A 17,402-nucleotide genomic window follows, 5' to 3' on the forward strand; every position below is an offset into this window, starting at 1 on the left:
TAAGGTTTTGACTTGTCTTGACAAATTTCTCTTCAGAAAGACTGAGTCAATTTTCATTCTCGCCAGCATTTTCTTATGGTACTTCCTGGGAATTATCATTCTTTTAAGCATTGAGAATTTGTTATTCAAAAAATATATCATTGTGATTTTATTTTTAATTTCTTGTTCTGAATTCCTTGAACGAATATATCTGAATGAATTTGGCAAAAGGCAATATATTGACTAGTGGAAGACATTTAAATTTTAATGTTAGAAAGTCAAGGTGGCAGAGTAGTATTTATATTTCAATTACAAATACTCTTTCAATATTTATTAACTTACTAAGGAAAAATTACAGCTTTGCATATAATGTAAAAAATGAAATTAGGCAAGAGTCAACAATTATTTTCTCAACATCTACTATATAATATTTAGCACAATATGAGGAACAAAAATATTTTATTTAACTTATAGTTATTTCCCCCCAAAGCAATTAAGGGAACTTAAGAACATGCAAATGAAAAAATATAACTCGGGGCACCTGGGTGGCTCAGTCGTTAAGCGTCTGCCTTCGGCTCAGGTCATGATCCCAGGGTCCTGGGATTGAGCCCCGCATCAGGCTCCCTGCTCCGCGGGAAGCCTGCTTCTCCCTCTCCCACTCCCCCTGCTTGTGTTCCCTCTCTCACTGTGTCTCTCTCTGTCAAATGAATAAATAAAATCTTGAAAAAAAAATATATAACTTAAGACCCTTCTCCCAAAAAGTTGGCATGTAGTTTATTCAACCCTCATTTCTTGGCTTTGAAAAGTAAGACAGCTTTCTGGAGGGTTAGCAAGGAGAATAATTTACCTAGATTCTCTGTGAAATTGTGAAAAGATACAAAAATGTAAACCACTGCCATGTTACCTTAAAAGAGCACTGACTTTGATGACAAAGATCTGGGATGCTAGCCCAACCAATTTGCTGACTAGCTAAGCACACTCAAGCAAGTCATTATACCTGTCTGAGCCTTCATCTCCTCATCTGTAGAGGGATGTGGGAAATGAGAATATACTGAATACTTGTGCTGGGTGCTTTTGCTAATGTAAGTGAAATAAATAATTCACTCATGGTTTCATTGTAAGGATTGAATAAAAAAGAGTGTAGTAACCATAATTGTTATACCAGTGTTATTGTCACCATCATTTTTTATATTAACAGCATCCATAAAAGCAGCATAGAAAAGTACTGAGAACAGACTTTTGATGTGTTTCTTTTTTTTTTTTTTTAAGATTTTATTTACTTATTTGTCAGAGGGAGAGAGAGAGACAGAGAGAGCACAAGCAGGGGAGAGCATCAGGCAGAAGGAGAAGCAGTCTCCCCGCTCAGGAAGGAGCCCGATGCGGGACTCAATCCCAGGACCCCGGGATCATGACCTGAGCAGAAGGCAGACACTTAACTGACCGAGCCACCCAGGTGTTCCTTCTGATGTGTTTCTGATACAATATCATAAGGGTGGCTCTGTGGCACAATGGCCGGCACACTGAACTTCTACGATGCAATATTATAGATGGTTCTAATGGGCTCTGCTTTTTCACTGAGCTGTGAGGCTTGCATGGGACATCAAAACACAGTCATGTAAAGGAAAGGTGGTCTTTTTTTTTCATCCACCCTACAATTTTCTACAGTGTAAAACAGTGGAGGAAGGATAGTCTTCAAAGAGAAATTTTAAATCACAGAATTTCATTTCTCAGTTTAAAATGCACAAATTGGGACCTGTTATAAAATTATTCACTTTTGGATTGAATTTGCTTCAAGATGAATGGCTTTTTACTCTTTAATTTTTAGGGTTATTTATATTCTAGAATTATGCCATATAATTCCTTCCTTATTAATAGTGGAAGATTAAAAATTTCTAAAATGTGGCTATTATTAAGTTATTTATACTCCTAAGATTTTATTTATTTATTTATTTTGAGAGAGAGAGAGAGAGAGAGAGAGAGGGCAGGGGAGGGCAGAGGGACAGAGGAAAGAGAATCTTAAGCAGACTCACCGTGAGTGCATGGAGCCCGACATGGGGCTCGATCTCACAACCCTGAGATCACGATCTGAGCTGAAATCAAGAGTCAGCTGCTTAACTGACTGAGCCACCCAGGTGCCCCTATTTATATTCTTAACAACTTAATTTTCCTCGTGCAGGCCAGCGCCCAAGACACAGGATGTCTGTATGCAGCAATACATCATCGGCTCATTGCACTTCGAAGCTTCGATAAACAGAAAGATGTAAATCAAGCCGAAAGCCAGTCAGAACCAAGCCTCCGACAATTAAACTGCGAGAGCTGTGATGAGGAGGAGGAGGATTTGGTCCAAGTCACGAAAAATAGATCAGGTAAATAGCTTTGCTTTTCTTAAGTCAGCGGTTTAAGAAAGAAATCTTCTGCACAATCCTAATATATGAAACAGATTTTTGTAAAGTGGAACTAATCTGTTTAGAGTGGATGGGAATTAGAGTCCTAGCTCTTTGGATCAGAGGAATGGGTTTGTAAATCATTGTCTTCTATCTGTGGCCTTCATTATGATTTTGCCAAAAGTCGTCCCCATTGTGATGCCTGTATGTCATTTGCACATAAACTTAATAAAAATACCATAAAGTCTTACACTGATACACTGAAACTGACCCACTTGTTTCTCTTCACATGTTCTCATTTTCCTATTATTGGCTATAATAGAAGAAATTATAAATATATCATAAAGGTAAAAACACATTACAATGGAGCCCACCAGACAAATCTGGCTTGAAATACTGAAACTCTTATTTATCTCCTTTTTGGAATCTGACTGCTTTATTCTCAAGGACTTTTTTTGCCTAGGGCAAACAGTATTATCTTTTTTATTGTGTCCAGATTCATGAACTGAGCAAGGTTAAAGTAGAACCAGTAGTTAGCAGATTTTCAGGTTTCAGTGCTTGTCCTGATGAGTAGATTTAAAACAAAAACCTATCATTATTTTTGGAGAGAAACATTGTCAAGAAAATAATAAGCCCAGCTCTGTTATATAAATGGTGCCAAGTATATTCAGTAATAGTTTCATTTAGGCCTGAGTTCTGCTCTACAGAGAACTAAGTAACATACTTACAAAGACAGTGTGTTAGCAAGCATTCTATCAGAGTACAAGTGCAAAACTTGATGAAATATCTTCCTTTGCCTAATACTAAAAATGTAATCAAGAAGAAAAATGCACAAAATATGCAGATCAGGATTATAAACTGCTTGACTCAGTGAGCCAGAGAACTAAGTGAATATGATTTTTCTTGTCGTTATTAAACAGATGGTTTCTTATTCTTTAAAATGTGTGAGATGTATAAATAAAATTATCTTTTATAATGTTTATATGGTCAATAATAAAATGGGGTCTATTAGAAAATGGATTGGTATCCATTAGAAATGTTAACTTGAAATAGGATTAAATGGCAAAATTCTCTCATCAACAAAAGTCGCACTTAGGAAATCTATATTTTATTATATTCCATTTTAGGAAAGAGTAATATGCAACTATCCTCATACAAAATGAGAAACAACGAAATAATGCAAAGTAAATGTCAATCATATGAACCCACCATTCCTCTGCCATTTTTCCCTTTTCATTTAGTACTTTCTCCAGGAGGTGTGGCATATAAATGCTAAACTGTTAGGAAAGCAATAAAAAGTCTATTTTTTAAAACTTTGTTGCCCATGAATTAAGGAAGGGTTTAATTATCTGAAATGTCATGTTTAAAATTAGCAACATTTCCAAATGTTACATATAAAATGTATATTCTATATATTGCATTTCCTCACAGTAAGCATATTCATGCATATTCATGTTGAGTTGTGTTCAGTATTAAATCTAATCTGAATATAACATTTTATAATATTTTAAATTTATATCACAGATGCTTCTAGGTGGACCCACAGACAGTCGGTTGCCTGTTCATGAACGCTATCTACTATAAACGTGACAACATCTACAAAAAGATTGGTCATCTTACTGAAAATACTAAGCCATCCTACAAAATGAGAAGATCCTATTCGTTCCTTGAAGAGTTTTTATAGCAAAGGTCATGAAAGATAATTTGGTGCAATTAAGATTTTTCTCTTACATAGTCTAATAATTGCACGGTTTTACATTTTGATTATTGTGGAGAAAATGACAGAATTTAAGAAATACACGGACTTTGGAAGTTCAAAATTTATCATTTTTGAAGAAGCTAATTTAGAATAGAATTTGATAACTAATTTGGACTATTCATCACATTGGTGGATATAATAGTTCAAATAAATTGCTGGATTTCATAAATATCTAACCAAAATATTTTTTCAGTCATACATTGCCTGGTCATAAAACCAATATTTTACAAGATTTCCAGTCATTTCTTCCAAAACGCTATATCTGCATGCTAACATTTCATTAAGTCATGTTTCTCTTCTGGGAAATGTGTATTTTCATTTAACCTTTGGATTTACTACTACTATAAGATTATATATTCATGGTATGAATTCCTTTAAAGATAGTATTGTTCTCGGACCTATATCCATTTCACCTTGTATATGCTTGACTCCAGTTCAGCATCCAATAGTTGTTGAAGGGATGAACAAAATACATTAACTATGTAACAAAACAGTAAGTATACAAAAAGTAAAATATGTTAACTTGTTCTTTGCTTTATGTAATTAGCTTGTCATTAATATTCTAATGGGTGTAGCTGTATAGAGACCTTTTAAAAAAACCAAATATATTCATATAAACCCAAATGAATTTTTTTCTTAAATGCTGTTATTGTGGTAGACTGTAATAATTTCAACATTTGTGCAACAAAGTTTTGATGCTCTTCTTTTGAGATTTGTCTCAGAGACACTTTATGAGTTACACAGAAAAATTAGTGCTTCTAGCCATATTTCATTTTTCAATGCAGTTTGATCGCCCCATGACTTCAAAATGACTTTTGATCATGATTCCTAAATATTCCCTTGTTAGAGGCATCTTAGTCTTCTCAGGGTGTCATAACAAAATACCACACTGTGCAGCAGTTATTTTCACAGTTCTAGAGGCTGAGAAGTTGAAGATCAAAGGGTCAACAAAATAGGCTTATTCTGAGGCCCCTGCTCATGGTTGTAGGCTGCTGTCATTGCCTCGCATGCTCACAGGACCTCTTTGTGGGAGCACAGGCAGAGAGAGAGCAAGCTCCCTAGTGTCTCATCCCATAAGGGTGCTAATCCCATTAGACCAGGGCCCTGCCCCCTTAAACTTATCTAACCCTAATTACCCCCCAAAGCCCCATCTCCAAATTCCATCACATTGGAGGTCAGGGCTTCAACATATACATTTGGAGGAGAACATAAACATTCAGTCCATAACTAGGGAATAGGATTTATAATTCCAAAATGATTTCTGAAAATTTTTTGAACAATGACAACATATTTGGAATAATGGGTTTAACTTCACTAAATGCTACTTTGAAGAACAATATTCATTTGGATATATACATATGAATACACATTTTTTAAAGTTACATTATTTTGCTACAGTACCTTTTATAGTAATAAAAGCAATTATTTAGATATAGATATATAGATTCATACGTGCATACATACAGTATGTATGTATGGTTTGGCATGTGAAAGTTCAATTAATTCTTTTAGACTTTAATTTGGTTAGTATATAAATTGTTCAGAGTTTTGCTCTTTCCCTATAACTTAGTAAAAGCTACTAAGAGAGGCTTATTCATTCTAGTGACTATAGAAGAAATATAGCACCCTTCTAAATTAAGCAATGACTCAGGAAATGGAAAAGAAAAATTAATGTGAGAGAGGAATAGAGAAGAGGTAGAGAGAAGGGGGAAAAAATCAAAGAATAGCTCTAGCATAAAAGGAAGAATAAAAACAATGAGAAAACAGAAGTTTAAAGTTGGTTGGGTTTTTTAACCCCAAAAAATGCCTCTGATACAGAACACAGAGGAAAATTTTCTTTAGAGGCGAAAATAAACAGGAAGACATCTGGAGAAGAAATTAAAGAATTGGTTCTCTTTTCCTGTGAGATCTTAGCTGATACGGGAACATTGTGATTGCACTAAATTGTTAAAGTAAAGCAGAGAACAGAGATCTTTATCTTCCTGACATGTTCATTCTTGTGCTCACTTTAGGGTGGAGATAAAGCAATATTTCTCAATGCCTTAAATATTTTAATATCATTTGAATTCATTCATTCTTTCTTTGATTTTCCTTGTCCTTCTCTTCATATACCAAGCAAAAAAAACTAGACTACTTCAATTACTTATCTACACATTAATGTCAGTGCAACAGAATAAAAAATAGAATATCAGGAAGGCAGAGAGATAAAGTGAAAATTTCTGGATTATGACATGGTTACCAATGCAGGAACAGGATATTTAGCTTATGACTTTCAAACCATTTTCTATCCACTCTACTATTCCTTCTTACAATTTTTATGCAAATATTTAGTAATATTTAGGAGGGGATAATAGAAGTAGAAACATCTTATAGTTTCTCTTTGTCATATATCTTGATCTAACCTTCTTTTTGGCTTTTCTACATATGTTGACCTTTCTGTAAGGTGAAGAGATCATCATACAATGATAATCATTTTCATAAGTTATTAGGTAGATGATTTCAAAGCATACAAATTAGATTTTGATAGGAGCTGCTTTTTGTCAGTGTGCCTGGGTGGCTCAGGCATTAAGCGTCTGCCTTGGGCTCAGGTCATGATCCCAGGGTCCTGGGATCGAGCCTCGCATCAGCAAGCCTGCTTCACCCTCTCCTACTACCCCCTGCTTGTGTTCCCTCTCTCACTGTGTCTCTCTCTGTCAAATAAATAAATAAAATCTTTAAAGAAAAAAGGAGCTGCTTTTGTCACAATTTACTTAAATATTTCCCAAATATCTAGATATATATTTAATATATCTAATTATATATCTTATACTCAAGTAACCTTAACATTCTTCTCTTTCAACAAGACTTTAGACTCTACCAAGTTATTCAGCTTAATTATGGACCATCAGAATGTTCTCTCGTAAAATACTATTTTACATCCATTACTGTCAAAGCCAGGAATCCTTAGACCTCAAGGATTAATACCTTATACAAGTCTTGGAATATGTGGATGTCATTTAAAAAAAAGGGGTGTGTGTATCTTTCATAGAGTCAGAATGTACATGAAATGGGTTGGAAGGATACATCTTAACCTTTGTAAATCCTCAAGTTATGAATATCACAATGATATATAATTTTTCCCATAAAACGTTGAGAACAAATAAGCTTGAGATGTAGTTACCAGGTGGTTGGGTAAGCTCACTCACTAGAAAAGTATATCAGCCCTGCCAGAGATGGGGTTTGAGTTTTTGAAACTCAGTAACATCACAGATTATTTTAGTAGTTTGAGGGTTTTGAAATTCATATTAAATCCATGAATGCAAGCACTTCTGTTTGTTTTGCAACGGATAAATCACACCCACAGTACTGCATGATTTTTGACATCAGACTTGGGAGTGAACAAACTGGAATACATGAACACATTTAAAGTTTCTAAGAGGATACTTGCAAACTGTGGCACTGGAGAAGCTATTGAAATAACTGGCAAATGTGTAGCCTAATAAAGATTTGATGTAATAGTTTTCAAACAATTGGAAGTTTGCCAAGACTTAATTTCTGTGAAACTAGTCGCTATAAAAGACGATTTCAGTGAAATTACCTTAAATTGTATCTTTTTAATTTCTAATAAGGTTGAGTATCTGTCAGGTATTTATTCTCTGCTTGTTTCTTCTAAGAAATTCCTGTCAAAGCTAAGCATGCCATTTTCCCATTTTAGTGGCTTCTTAGCATATACAGGATAAAATCCAAGCTCCTAAGCATGACATTTTCCGTGTCTTTCCCCTGTCTGCCTCCCTAGCCTCACTTCCCACTGTGGCCTGCCTCCCTCTAAATTCTCTAGCAATTCAGAACCGCTATTTCATTGCTCCATACTTTTGCTCATGCTGTTTTCTCTGTGGAAATCCTTAGGATAACAAGGTGTTGGAAGGGTGAGAAGAGAAAGGATCTTGAGGATGTTCAAGTTATACACGAGTAACTCACACCCCACAGAAGTTAAGAGATGTGCTTAAGTTTCCATTGCAAGTCACTACTAGCACCTGCTGTAAGGCAAAGTTCCTGACCAGAAGGGATCAGTGACCTACTAAAAGTAGACATCAGCCTTCATTGTGTTATTTCCTATTCTAATATACTCTCTGGCACACAGTAGGGACTCCATAAATATTCAGTGAACCCATGAATGAATGTTGGTGGTGGTGGATAGCTAAAAAGGAAGAGTCCGGATTCAGGATCAATTTGGGCTTTGAAAGAACCTTGGTATCACTCTAGTTCAACACCCTCATTTTATAGATGAGGAATCCGCGGCCCAGAAACCTGAAGTGACCTGCCGGAAGTCCACAGGCTAGTTATTGATAATGCTACGACTAGAAAGAAGCAAAGAGGGCACCCAAGCAAGTGGATGTAAGGAGGAGGAAGGATGAACAGTAGGACGTGGATTGCCATTTGATTCTCCCCTTGTAAGAAGGGCGTTTTCTCCTACTTCCATTACTACTAAGTCAACCCAGGGCCATGTGTAACTACTCCAACAGCACCAAGTCTCCTTCCTCCTCTTGCCTCCCAATCCGCTCAACAGTCCCAAGACAGATAAAGTCATTACTGTTTTCAGGACTCACTTCTTTCCAGTTAAGAGCCTTCAAAAGTCTAACCACTGCTTATAGAATGAAGTCCAAAATTACTAACATTCCTACCTTTCTCTATTGACCTATCTACTTTTTCCATTTTACCTCCCCATCTAGAAATGCTCCACTTGGCCAGATTCCTCTACCCATTATCCTCTAATTTCCTCAAAGGCTACCCGTCTTTCTCTCCCTGGGGTGATAGATTTTTGGTTGTCCGCAGGGGCTATAACTTGTGCAGTCCCACAAGGCACCATGTTTAGATGGGCCAGGCACTCGGCTTACTGCTGTCTTGCAATTCTTAATACTTTCTGAGCAAGAAGCTCTGAATTTTCATTTTGCTCTAGGCCACGCAAACTGTGCAGATGGTCCTTGGTCAGTCTCCTTGGCCCCCAGCCCAGCGTTGGTCATATCGGCCATCCGACTAGATTTGGTTGAATGAAAGAGTAAAGAATTTAGTCTTGTGCGCAATAATGAAAGGGTCTAGTTTTATACGAGCCGATAAAGTGCAATAATGAAACCCAAGCGAGGAAGTGCCCAGAAGCACCTGCTCTCCCGCCTGGGCACTCGAAACCCCACCCGTTGCCCCCGCTGCCCCCGCGCCGCTTCAGACCGGTTCTAGCTGGATTCCTAAGGCAGCTCAATCGCCAAATAGAATTCCAGCCCTTCCTCCGGCCGCAGCCAATCCCCACAGCTCATCGGGCTCCGATACCGCTGCTGGCTCTGATTGGCCCACAGAGTTGGGGGCGGGCGGGTGGGTTTGGTGCCCACCCAGGGAAGGGGGTGGAGCAGGAGGTGGGCCCCCGGGGCGGCGAAGCGGCCACTGCGCAGGCGTGGATGGAAACGGCTACACAAACAAGCAAAACCCACCACCCTGAGGCCTCCGGCTCTTCCCCGCCCACCTTTCCCGGGCTGCGGCTCTCCAGCTTCCCCGTCGCCCGGCTTTCTCCGCCCCCGTCAACGTCTGGGCACGTCCCCCTCGCGGCGCGGGCCACGCACGGCGGTGCACTTAACCTCTCCCGGTCCGGCGCGGAGTTAGAGGCCCGGGCGGCGCGGGTGGTGCGCACTGCTGGTGGCGGGGAGCCGAGGCGGGAGCTCGGGCCTGCAGCCCCCGCCGGGCGGAGGATGACTTGCTACCGAGGCTTCCTGCTGGGCAGCTGTCGGCGTGTGGCGGGCGGCCGGGCAGCGGTGCTGAGGGGGCCGGGCGCGGGAGGCCCCGCCGCGCGGCCGCGGCTCTGCGGTGACGGCGGCGGCCGGCGGCACCTGGGGCAGGGTCAGCCGCGCGAGCTGGCGGGCTGTGGCAGCCGCCCCGACGGCGGCTTCCGCCCGTCGCGGGTGGTGGTGGTGGCCAAAACCACCCGGTACGAGTTCGAGCAGCAGCGGTACCGTTACGCGGAGCTCTCCGAGGAGGATCTGAAGCAGCTGGTGGGTCCCGGCGGCACCCCCCTCCCGCCCTGTTGTGTGTGGGCTCGGCCCCCGTTCACTCCCAGGCTCGGCCCCGGCTTTGTGGTGTGGCGAGAGCTCTCAAAAAGGGGACCACCCTTTTTCCCCGGCGCCCTAGATGCCCTGCCTTCCCAGCTCGATGCTCTCCACTCCCTCTGGCTTCGCGCGTAGACCCCCCCCCCCCCCCCGCCCTCTGTGTGTGTCGAGAGAGAGAGGGAGAGGGTCACTGTTACTGCAGAGACCCCCCAAGACGGGGGAGGAAGACTTGGATGGGGGTACAGGAGCTCCCAGTGGGAAGGGTTTAGGGATTCATTTGTGCCCTCGCCAGCACCACCCCCTATTCTCCCATTTGGGAATAGCAACAACAGCCCCGAGAAAGGTGGGCGGGTGGCTGAGGTCTGGACGCTCTGGAAAGAGCTCCCCAAGCCTTCCCCAAGATGGGGCCCCGGGGCGTCGCTGCGGGGAGGTGGAAGAGAGGGCTAAGGTACCACGGACACACCCCCTTTTACTCTGCAGGACTGTCAGGCCTGGGATACTCCGGAAAGCCGGTCTGGGTGAACCTTTTCCGTGATGGAACGTGGTCGTCAGACAAGGTTCTAGCAGTTTGTTTTAAAAGCACACGTGTTTTGAGTTCAGGGGATAGCGAGGGAGAAAATCTGAATTTGAGTATATGTTATTAAGTAGAAAGGGCAAGATAGAGGGCAGGTAAACTTGGTAATTATGAAATAAAAACCCTACGTCCATAACGTATTATTTCCACAATAGACTCTATTTAGTACAGATATTAATATCTTTCCATAAGTATATAAATCCATCTGAGAAAAAAACCCGAATATCTCTCTTCCCTCTCCTTTTGAGACTTCTGATCCCATGCTCCCTGCCCACCAACTTTAGGAAGAGGAGAGTGAAGATGCTACCATGAACAATACGGAACTCTCTCATTGTTGATACTGTGCACGAAAAAGCTTTGGAATTACATGCCTATAACCAAATCTTGTAGGATTCTGTACAGGAGTAGACAGCCTGTTTTAAACTTCTGGTATGGTTTGTATTATTCAGATTTGTTTGTAATGTTTTGTACAGGTATCAAAATCAAGTTGTAAATCATGTCTGCATAAGTACTGAATCTGTTATTAGCATTAAACTTTTTTTTTTTTTAATTTATTTGACAGAGAGGTACAGCCAGAGAGCACAAGCAGAGGGAATGGCAGAGGGAGAGGGAGAAGCAGGCTCTGCACTGAGCAGGGAGCCTGATGCGGGGGCTCCATCCCAGGCCCCTGGGATCATGACCTGAGCCGAAGGGAGTTGAGCCTTTAACCATCTGAGCCACCCCAGAGCCCCAGCATTAAACTTCTTGATTCTTTAACGAGTTAATTGAGGGCCCCTGCTTTCGTTAGATGGAAGTGCTAGGTACAGGTTTGTTTTCTCTCCTTTCCTTTAGTGTTTGAAGACGTAGCAATTTATAGAAAACAGTTGTGTCATTTAATAAGAGTAAATCAATCAGTTTGAGTAGGAAATTGGAGTAGTTTTGTCAGTCGTTTTGTCAGTGTCAGTGAATTTGGGGGTGAGGCAGGGAATAATAATGTCAGAAGCAAGCACATTGTTTCTGTGTTGGGAAAGAGGTGTGTTCCTTGGATTGTACTCAGTTTTGCAAGATCTTTTTGGAAATTGTCAAATATATGTATAAATATGTTCTTTATACAATTTTATGAAAATCCTCTCACAACAGTTTAAAGTAGTACACTCTGTTGGCCTATTTGGAGTGTGGGATTGGGGGTTAGGGTCTTGGGGTCCTAGGCCCAATTCTGTGTGGTTAACTTCCTAGGGGTCTTTTTAACATCTGTGGGCCTCATGTGTGACAATGATACCTTTTTGTTGTACTGTCAGGTTTTCAAACTTTTGCCTAGTTTAGTATGTGAAATAGTGTTGGACTAGATAGCCTCCAAGGCCTTTTTTAGTGCCGGCGTTTTGAAACCTTGGATAACTTTTCCAAGGCCTCAAGAAAATGTGTGCGCTCTGCATTAGATTAACTCTGGGACCTCTGAACTAGATTGCCACTAACCAAAATTTTTAAAATGTAGGCAAATCAGTAAGTCTTTAGAAATTGAACTACCTAGTGTACCCGCTCTGAGTATCTAAAAAGAATCTCTAATAGGTAAATATTTGTCTTTGGCTAGGTAATGCTGTTTGGGATAAGAAAACTTTGAGTTAAAACTTGTGTACTATAGAACACATGGTTTTGTAATTGCAAGGCAGTGAAACAGTTGTCATTTCAATTACATTTTATTGCATTAGCTCCTTACTGATTTTTGTTTTACCATTTATATTAAAGCCAGTATTCAGAATGGAATAGCATTAGGTAGAGTCCAAGCCAAAGAATACTGAGCTGTGTAAAGTTGTTTTAAAATGGGATTCTGTGGTAGGACTGATAAGCTGGTTAATATTGTTTGCTCTATTGCTGGGGTAAAAGATTCTAAGATATATGAATCATGTGAACTGGGAATAAAAGAAAGTGGCCATGTGCTTACTTTGTGTCTTTGGCACCGTACCTCTTGTGTCTATAGTGTCATGGTAACCTGAAGTTTTAGATCAGAGGGTTCTTTTTTGTTGTGGAGGTGGTGGTTTTCTTTCAGAATAGATCTCTGTTAGGTTATTTGTTAAAATGCAAATAGAAGATGAAGGATGGAGTGTCAGTGTAATTTATACCCTCAACCCTCATGGTTTTCTCACTTTGTAGAAACTTAAACAAATGGAAGAAATATTTCTTAGTTGTTAAAGCATGTACAGAGTAGGTTTCTATCTTTCAAAGTCGGTCAAAGTCTGACTTCCAATGACTTTCATATTGGTTGCATTGCTTTACTTTTAAATCTTGCAGTGATGTTTCCTGTGAATTTCTAGGAAGGTACCTTCGTAGGTACCTTACCTCTACTGGCTCATTACCTTGCAAGGGCTAATTAAACTGTTATTACGATTTACCTACATCATAAGAGATGCAGCTGTTGGCAGATGTGGGATTTTTATTAATAGGGCCCATGGCACTCAACAAATCAGATCTTTAGGTGAATCAAAGCTGATTGGAAGTGGTTTTGACATTGTAAACATGCTTATTGGACAAAGAGTAGGTTTTATTTAAAAATAGTATATACCAAATAAGACATGAACTGTTTCCATTCTTCTCTCCCTCCACCCCAACCTCAGAAGCAACCTTCTTTAGTGGTTGCCATTTTTAGTTTTTTTTTTATTATCTTTATAATGGGATAGAATAATTTCATTTAGCCGTCCCTCTGTTACTGGATTAAATTATTCCTAGTTATTGCCTTCTTAGCATATTTCGGAGATGTAGCACCTTGAATTTTGTTTCCCTTACGTTGTATCCTGAAAATGATGGTGTAGCTTAGGTTATAGTTCTTGGACAGATACTTTTGCCACTGGTGGGCAGTGAGTGTAGTGTTTATGAGTATTTATCAAATTAATATCTGGAGTACTTCCAGGGCCTTCTAACAGAATCTCACTCCTTTCAAATCTTTCAGATACAGGCACAGAGTGGTCTATCTAAAGTGAACGTCTGGCCATTTTATTCCTCCGCTTAGAACTTCTCAAAAGTGCCCTCTCCATAACCTGTAGAATTACCTAGAAAATTTTTTAAAATGAGGATGCCTAAACCTTAGCACCCCAAGATTCTGATTCAGTTTGGAGACTCCAGGTTCTGCCTTTCTGAACCACACCCTTAAGTTTGCTAGCTCTGTCCAGAGATCTGCATTTTTAACAAGCTCTCTAGGTTTACAAGTGGTCCCCAGATCACACTTTGAGAAACACTGCTGTATGGGAACCTTTATGATCCTTACTTAGTATGCCAAACAAGGCCCTTCATGAACTGGCTCCTGTCTACCTCTTGAGCTTCATTTCTGATCAATTTTTGTCTTGAGCTTCATTTTCCATTAATTCCAGACTGCTTTTATTTTCGTTAAGTGGTGTGCTGATTTAATTTTATTTATTTACGGATCAGTAGTGCATTTAAAATGGTTCAAAATGTAAAAGATACAGAAGGGTGTGCAATGAAAAGTCTTTCTCTTATTCTTGTCACTGGGCACACAGTTTTTGTCCCTGGAAGTAGCCAGTGTTAGCAGTTTCTTGTTTTTCCTTCCAGAAATAATCTATACATACAAATCAGCCCAGTGAAATATTTTTCTTTGTTCCATCCCTTTTTACTTAGTGATAACATACTGTTTAAGCTATTCTGCACCTTGTTCTTTCTTTAAAATAGTACGTATAGTATTCCATTGTGTGCGTGTCTTAATTTATTAAAAGTCTATAATGAATAACAGTTGTGTTAATTTATTTGTGTATGAATCAAGCTTGAAGATAAATACCTAAAGGTAGAATTGCTGAGTCAAAAGGCATGTGCATTTGAATTGCTTCCCTTAGAGGCTGTACCAATGTATATCTTCACCGGCAGTGGATGACAGGTGCTCCCCCCCCCCATAAGCAATTTATCACATTTTGCGGTCTTACCAAGCTGGTAGGTGAAAAATGGTATTTCAGGATTGTTTGATTTGCGTCTGCGGCCCCTCCTTCCTCTAGCCAATTCCTAGCCTGCCTTTGAGGTCAAGCTCCAAACCTTACTTCCACAGGAAGCCTTCCTTGGTAACCTTGCTGTGCCCCTCTCTGGCTACCAGGGTTGTGTGAGGTGTTCTACATTGTATCTTCCTAATAATTAACATATTTGAGCTTTCCACCTTGGAGTATAATCTGATTATTTTCTTCTCTAGACTTGAGGGCAAGGACCTCATCTTATTCATCATCCTCTCTACCTTCCCATTGCTGCCGAAAAGATTTCTGACTTTTAAAAATCAGTTTTAGTTCTTTTCTCCTGGAGGCTTCCAGTCCAGAGCCTTATTTCCAGCTATCATTCTTCCAAAAGATTTTAGCCGTTGAAAGCTTAAGGTTGAGGTTACCAACATGAGTTCCCCAAGAGTTCCATGGTTAAATATGTTTGAGAAACATAAACCTAAACAAAACAGGATTTTTATTTGACCGTGGGATTTGTTGGGAGTGAAGCAGAAAAACATGTTAAATTTTGTGGAATACAACTTGGAAAATAGAGGCTTATGGTATACTCCCTTCCATAAATATTTGCAGTTAAATAGACTCCTGAAGATGTAAAAGGGTTGAATATTACAGTAGCTGAAATTCTACCATTAACATAATCATTGACCAATGTGCTTTAGAGCCCTGATTTTCGCCCTTCAGGATTACCTGGGGGAGTTTTAGAAATTATATATATGTGGCCCACCATGAGATTGTAAATAACATAATTTCTTACTGTGATCACTTTTGCTATATTTTTAATTACATGAATTATGTTTTGAGTAAAGTATTGGTGCACATTAATATCTTCTCAGCTGGTAAAGTGTAAGTTAACTTTATTTTTCACTGTCAGTAATCTTTGTTAATATGTAACAGAAATGTGTATTTCAGAATATCAGCAAGTGTATGGGTTATTTGTTGCCTTAGCAAAGTTCATTGTATACGATGTGGATTGTGCAGGAAATGTGACCAACCTCTCTGTAAGACGTTTGCATTCAAGGAGAGGTTAGCTGATTGGCTCTCCTTCCTAACTGAAAGTTGGTAGAATTAGGGCATAGGAACAGAAAAGTTCTTGGCCTGTGTAACTTAATAATTAAAATTGAGCCTTAGTGCCCTAATGAGTATTTACAGTTCTCAAGCAGGAGTGAAAGATATAGCTAATGTAGGAATGTTAGGAGTCTGTGGTGGGCAAGTCCTGGATTAAGAGCAGGAGATAGGAGTTTTGATCCTGGCACCAGTCTATTAGCTTTATAAACTTGAGCAAGTAACCTAACCTCTATTTATCAGCCTGTGACTTTGAAATAGATATAATAATGTCTGCTTTTCCTTGCTTACATGATTTTTAGCTTTACATAATTTTTTAATCTATAATTTACATGATTTAAAGCAGCAAATTCTAATTTTTCAGCCACAATAATGATCATTATGTAAATGACACTATTATTTATTAAATTATGTACCTAAAATGGTACTGCTTTGGTTACTTCAAAATAGGTTCCTTTATAAAATAGATCGCTAAAGGAACTGAAGATTTGTTGAATTTAAGTCTTGCTTATGTAGTTTTTATTGTTGTTTTTAAGCCAATCTCTTGGAGGAAAGTGACAGTTCTGAATTTTTTTTTTTTTTACTTTCTTTTAAGAAGTATTTTTGTAGTGGAGAAAATAATAACTCTGATCTTTAAAAATACAAGCATACAGTGTCACTGTTGCCAACATTCGTGAACTTTGTTGGTTAACTTAATTTGTTTAAAGTGTCACTTTTGAATATTTACTCGTCAACCTATTCTTTGAGCTCTTGCTAAGTGGGCATCCTGCTAGGTTCTGGGGAACCACAAGTGAATAAAAAGTTCCCAAATGTTTGGGGGAAAATATATTAAGTTGTGTTATGACTGTTTATAAGTGGTCCATGGGAATACAGAGAAGGGAGAGAATAATTTGGGGAAGGGCAAGAAGGAAAGGGGAAAAGAAGACCTTTGAATTTTTTCAACTTTTAATTAGACTTTCTAGTGATCTTTTTAAAATTTAGATTTTCAGTTATGAAATATTTTTACCACATAGAAAACTTTCAGAATAGACATCTATATCTCCTAACTGCTGAGCCTTAACAGATATTAATATTTTGCCACATTTGCTTGACATATTTTTAAAGGAATTGTTATAACTAAAGCCCTATCCTTCCACCTTTTCTCCCTCCCTGTGTCCCTAGAGGTAACCACTAGCCTGCAGCTATTATAGAGTGTGTGTGTGTGTGTGTGTGTGTGTGTGTGTGTATATATATATATATATACTCTTTTTCATGCTTATGTTATACATTAATATGACCATGTCCATAAAAACTATACTGTGGTTTTGTGTGTCTTAAAAAAGTTACATCAGTTATATATTCATTAGATTGTGCTCCTGTTCTTTAGAAACTTGCTTTCCTTACTGTTGGTTTTGAAACTTATTTGATATGTGTTAATTCACTAAGTGCTGTCTAGTATTACACTGGATAATTAGGTTGTTTCCAGTTTTTTTTATTAAAAAATGCAATTAGAAGTACAAATAATATTTCCATAAGCATTGAACAGCTCCCTGATTCCCCATGTTCTCATTGGCACTTGGTGTAGACACTTATATTTTTGCCATTGTGATGAGCGTGAAATCATATCTTTTAAGTTCA

At 39.1% G+C, this 17,402-nt stretch overlaps 2 protein-coding genes across 10 annotated transcripts in view; both read left to right on the plus strand.

Moving 5' to 3' along the window:
* Positions 1 to 4,304, plus strand: part of RANBP3L (RAN binding protein 3 like) — a 42,745-nt gene extending 38,441 nt beyond the window's left edge. For 6 of the 7 annotated variants that reach the window (XM_073890992.1, XM_073890993.1, XM_025866661.2 and 3 more), the window contains 2 exons: positions 2,156 to 2,345; positions 3,888 to 4,304. In XM_073890992.1, the coding sequence (XP_073747093.1) occupies positions 2,156 to 2,345; positions 3,888 to 3,931 (234 nt within the window). In that variant the 3' untranslated portion in view covers positions 3,932 to 4,304. Of the gene's footprint in view, positions 1 to 2,155; positions 2,354 to 3,887 lie in introns of those variants that run through there. The other variant, XM_073890995.1, reaches the window with a different exon arrangement.
* Positions 4,305 to 9,531: 5,227 nt separating this feature from the next.
* Positions 9,532 to 17,402, plus strand: part of NADK2 (NAD kinase 2, mitochondrial) — a 40,532-nt gene continuing 32,661 nt past the window's right edge. For 2 of the 3 annotated variants that reach the window (XM_073891000.1, XM_073891001.1), the window contains exon 1: positions 9,532 to 10,136. In XM_073891000.1, the coding sequence (XP_073747101.1) occupies positions 9,549 to 10,136 (588 nt within the window). In that variant the 5' untranslated portion in view covers positions 9,532 to 9,548. The remainder of the gene's footprint in view (positions 10,137 to 17,402) is intronic. The other variant, XM_025867382.2, reaches the window with a different exon arrangement.

This window comes from Callorhinus ursinus, unplaced genomic scaffold (assembly GCF_003265705.2).
Source record: "Callorhinus ursinus isolate GAN/ISIS: 27379988/994484 unplaced genomic scaffold, GSC_fseal_2.0 scaffold3, whole genome shotgun sequence".
NCBI lineage: Eukaryota > Metazoa > Chordata > Mammalia > Carnivora > Otariidae > Callorhinus > Callorhinus ursinus.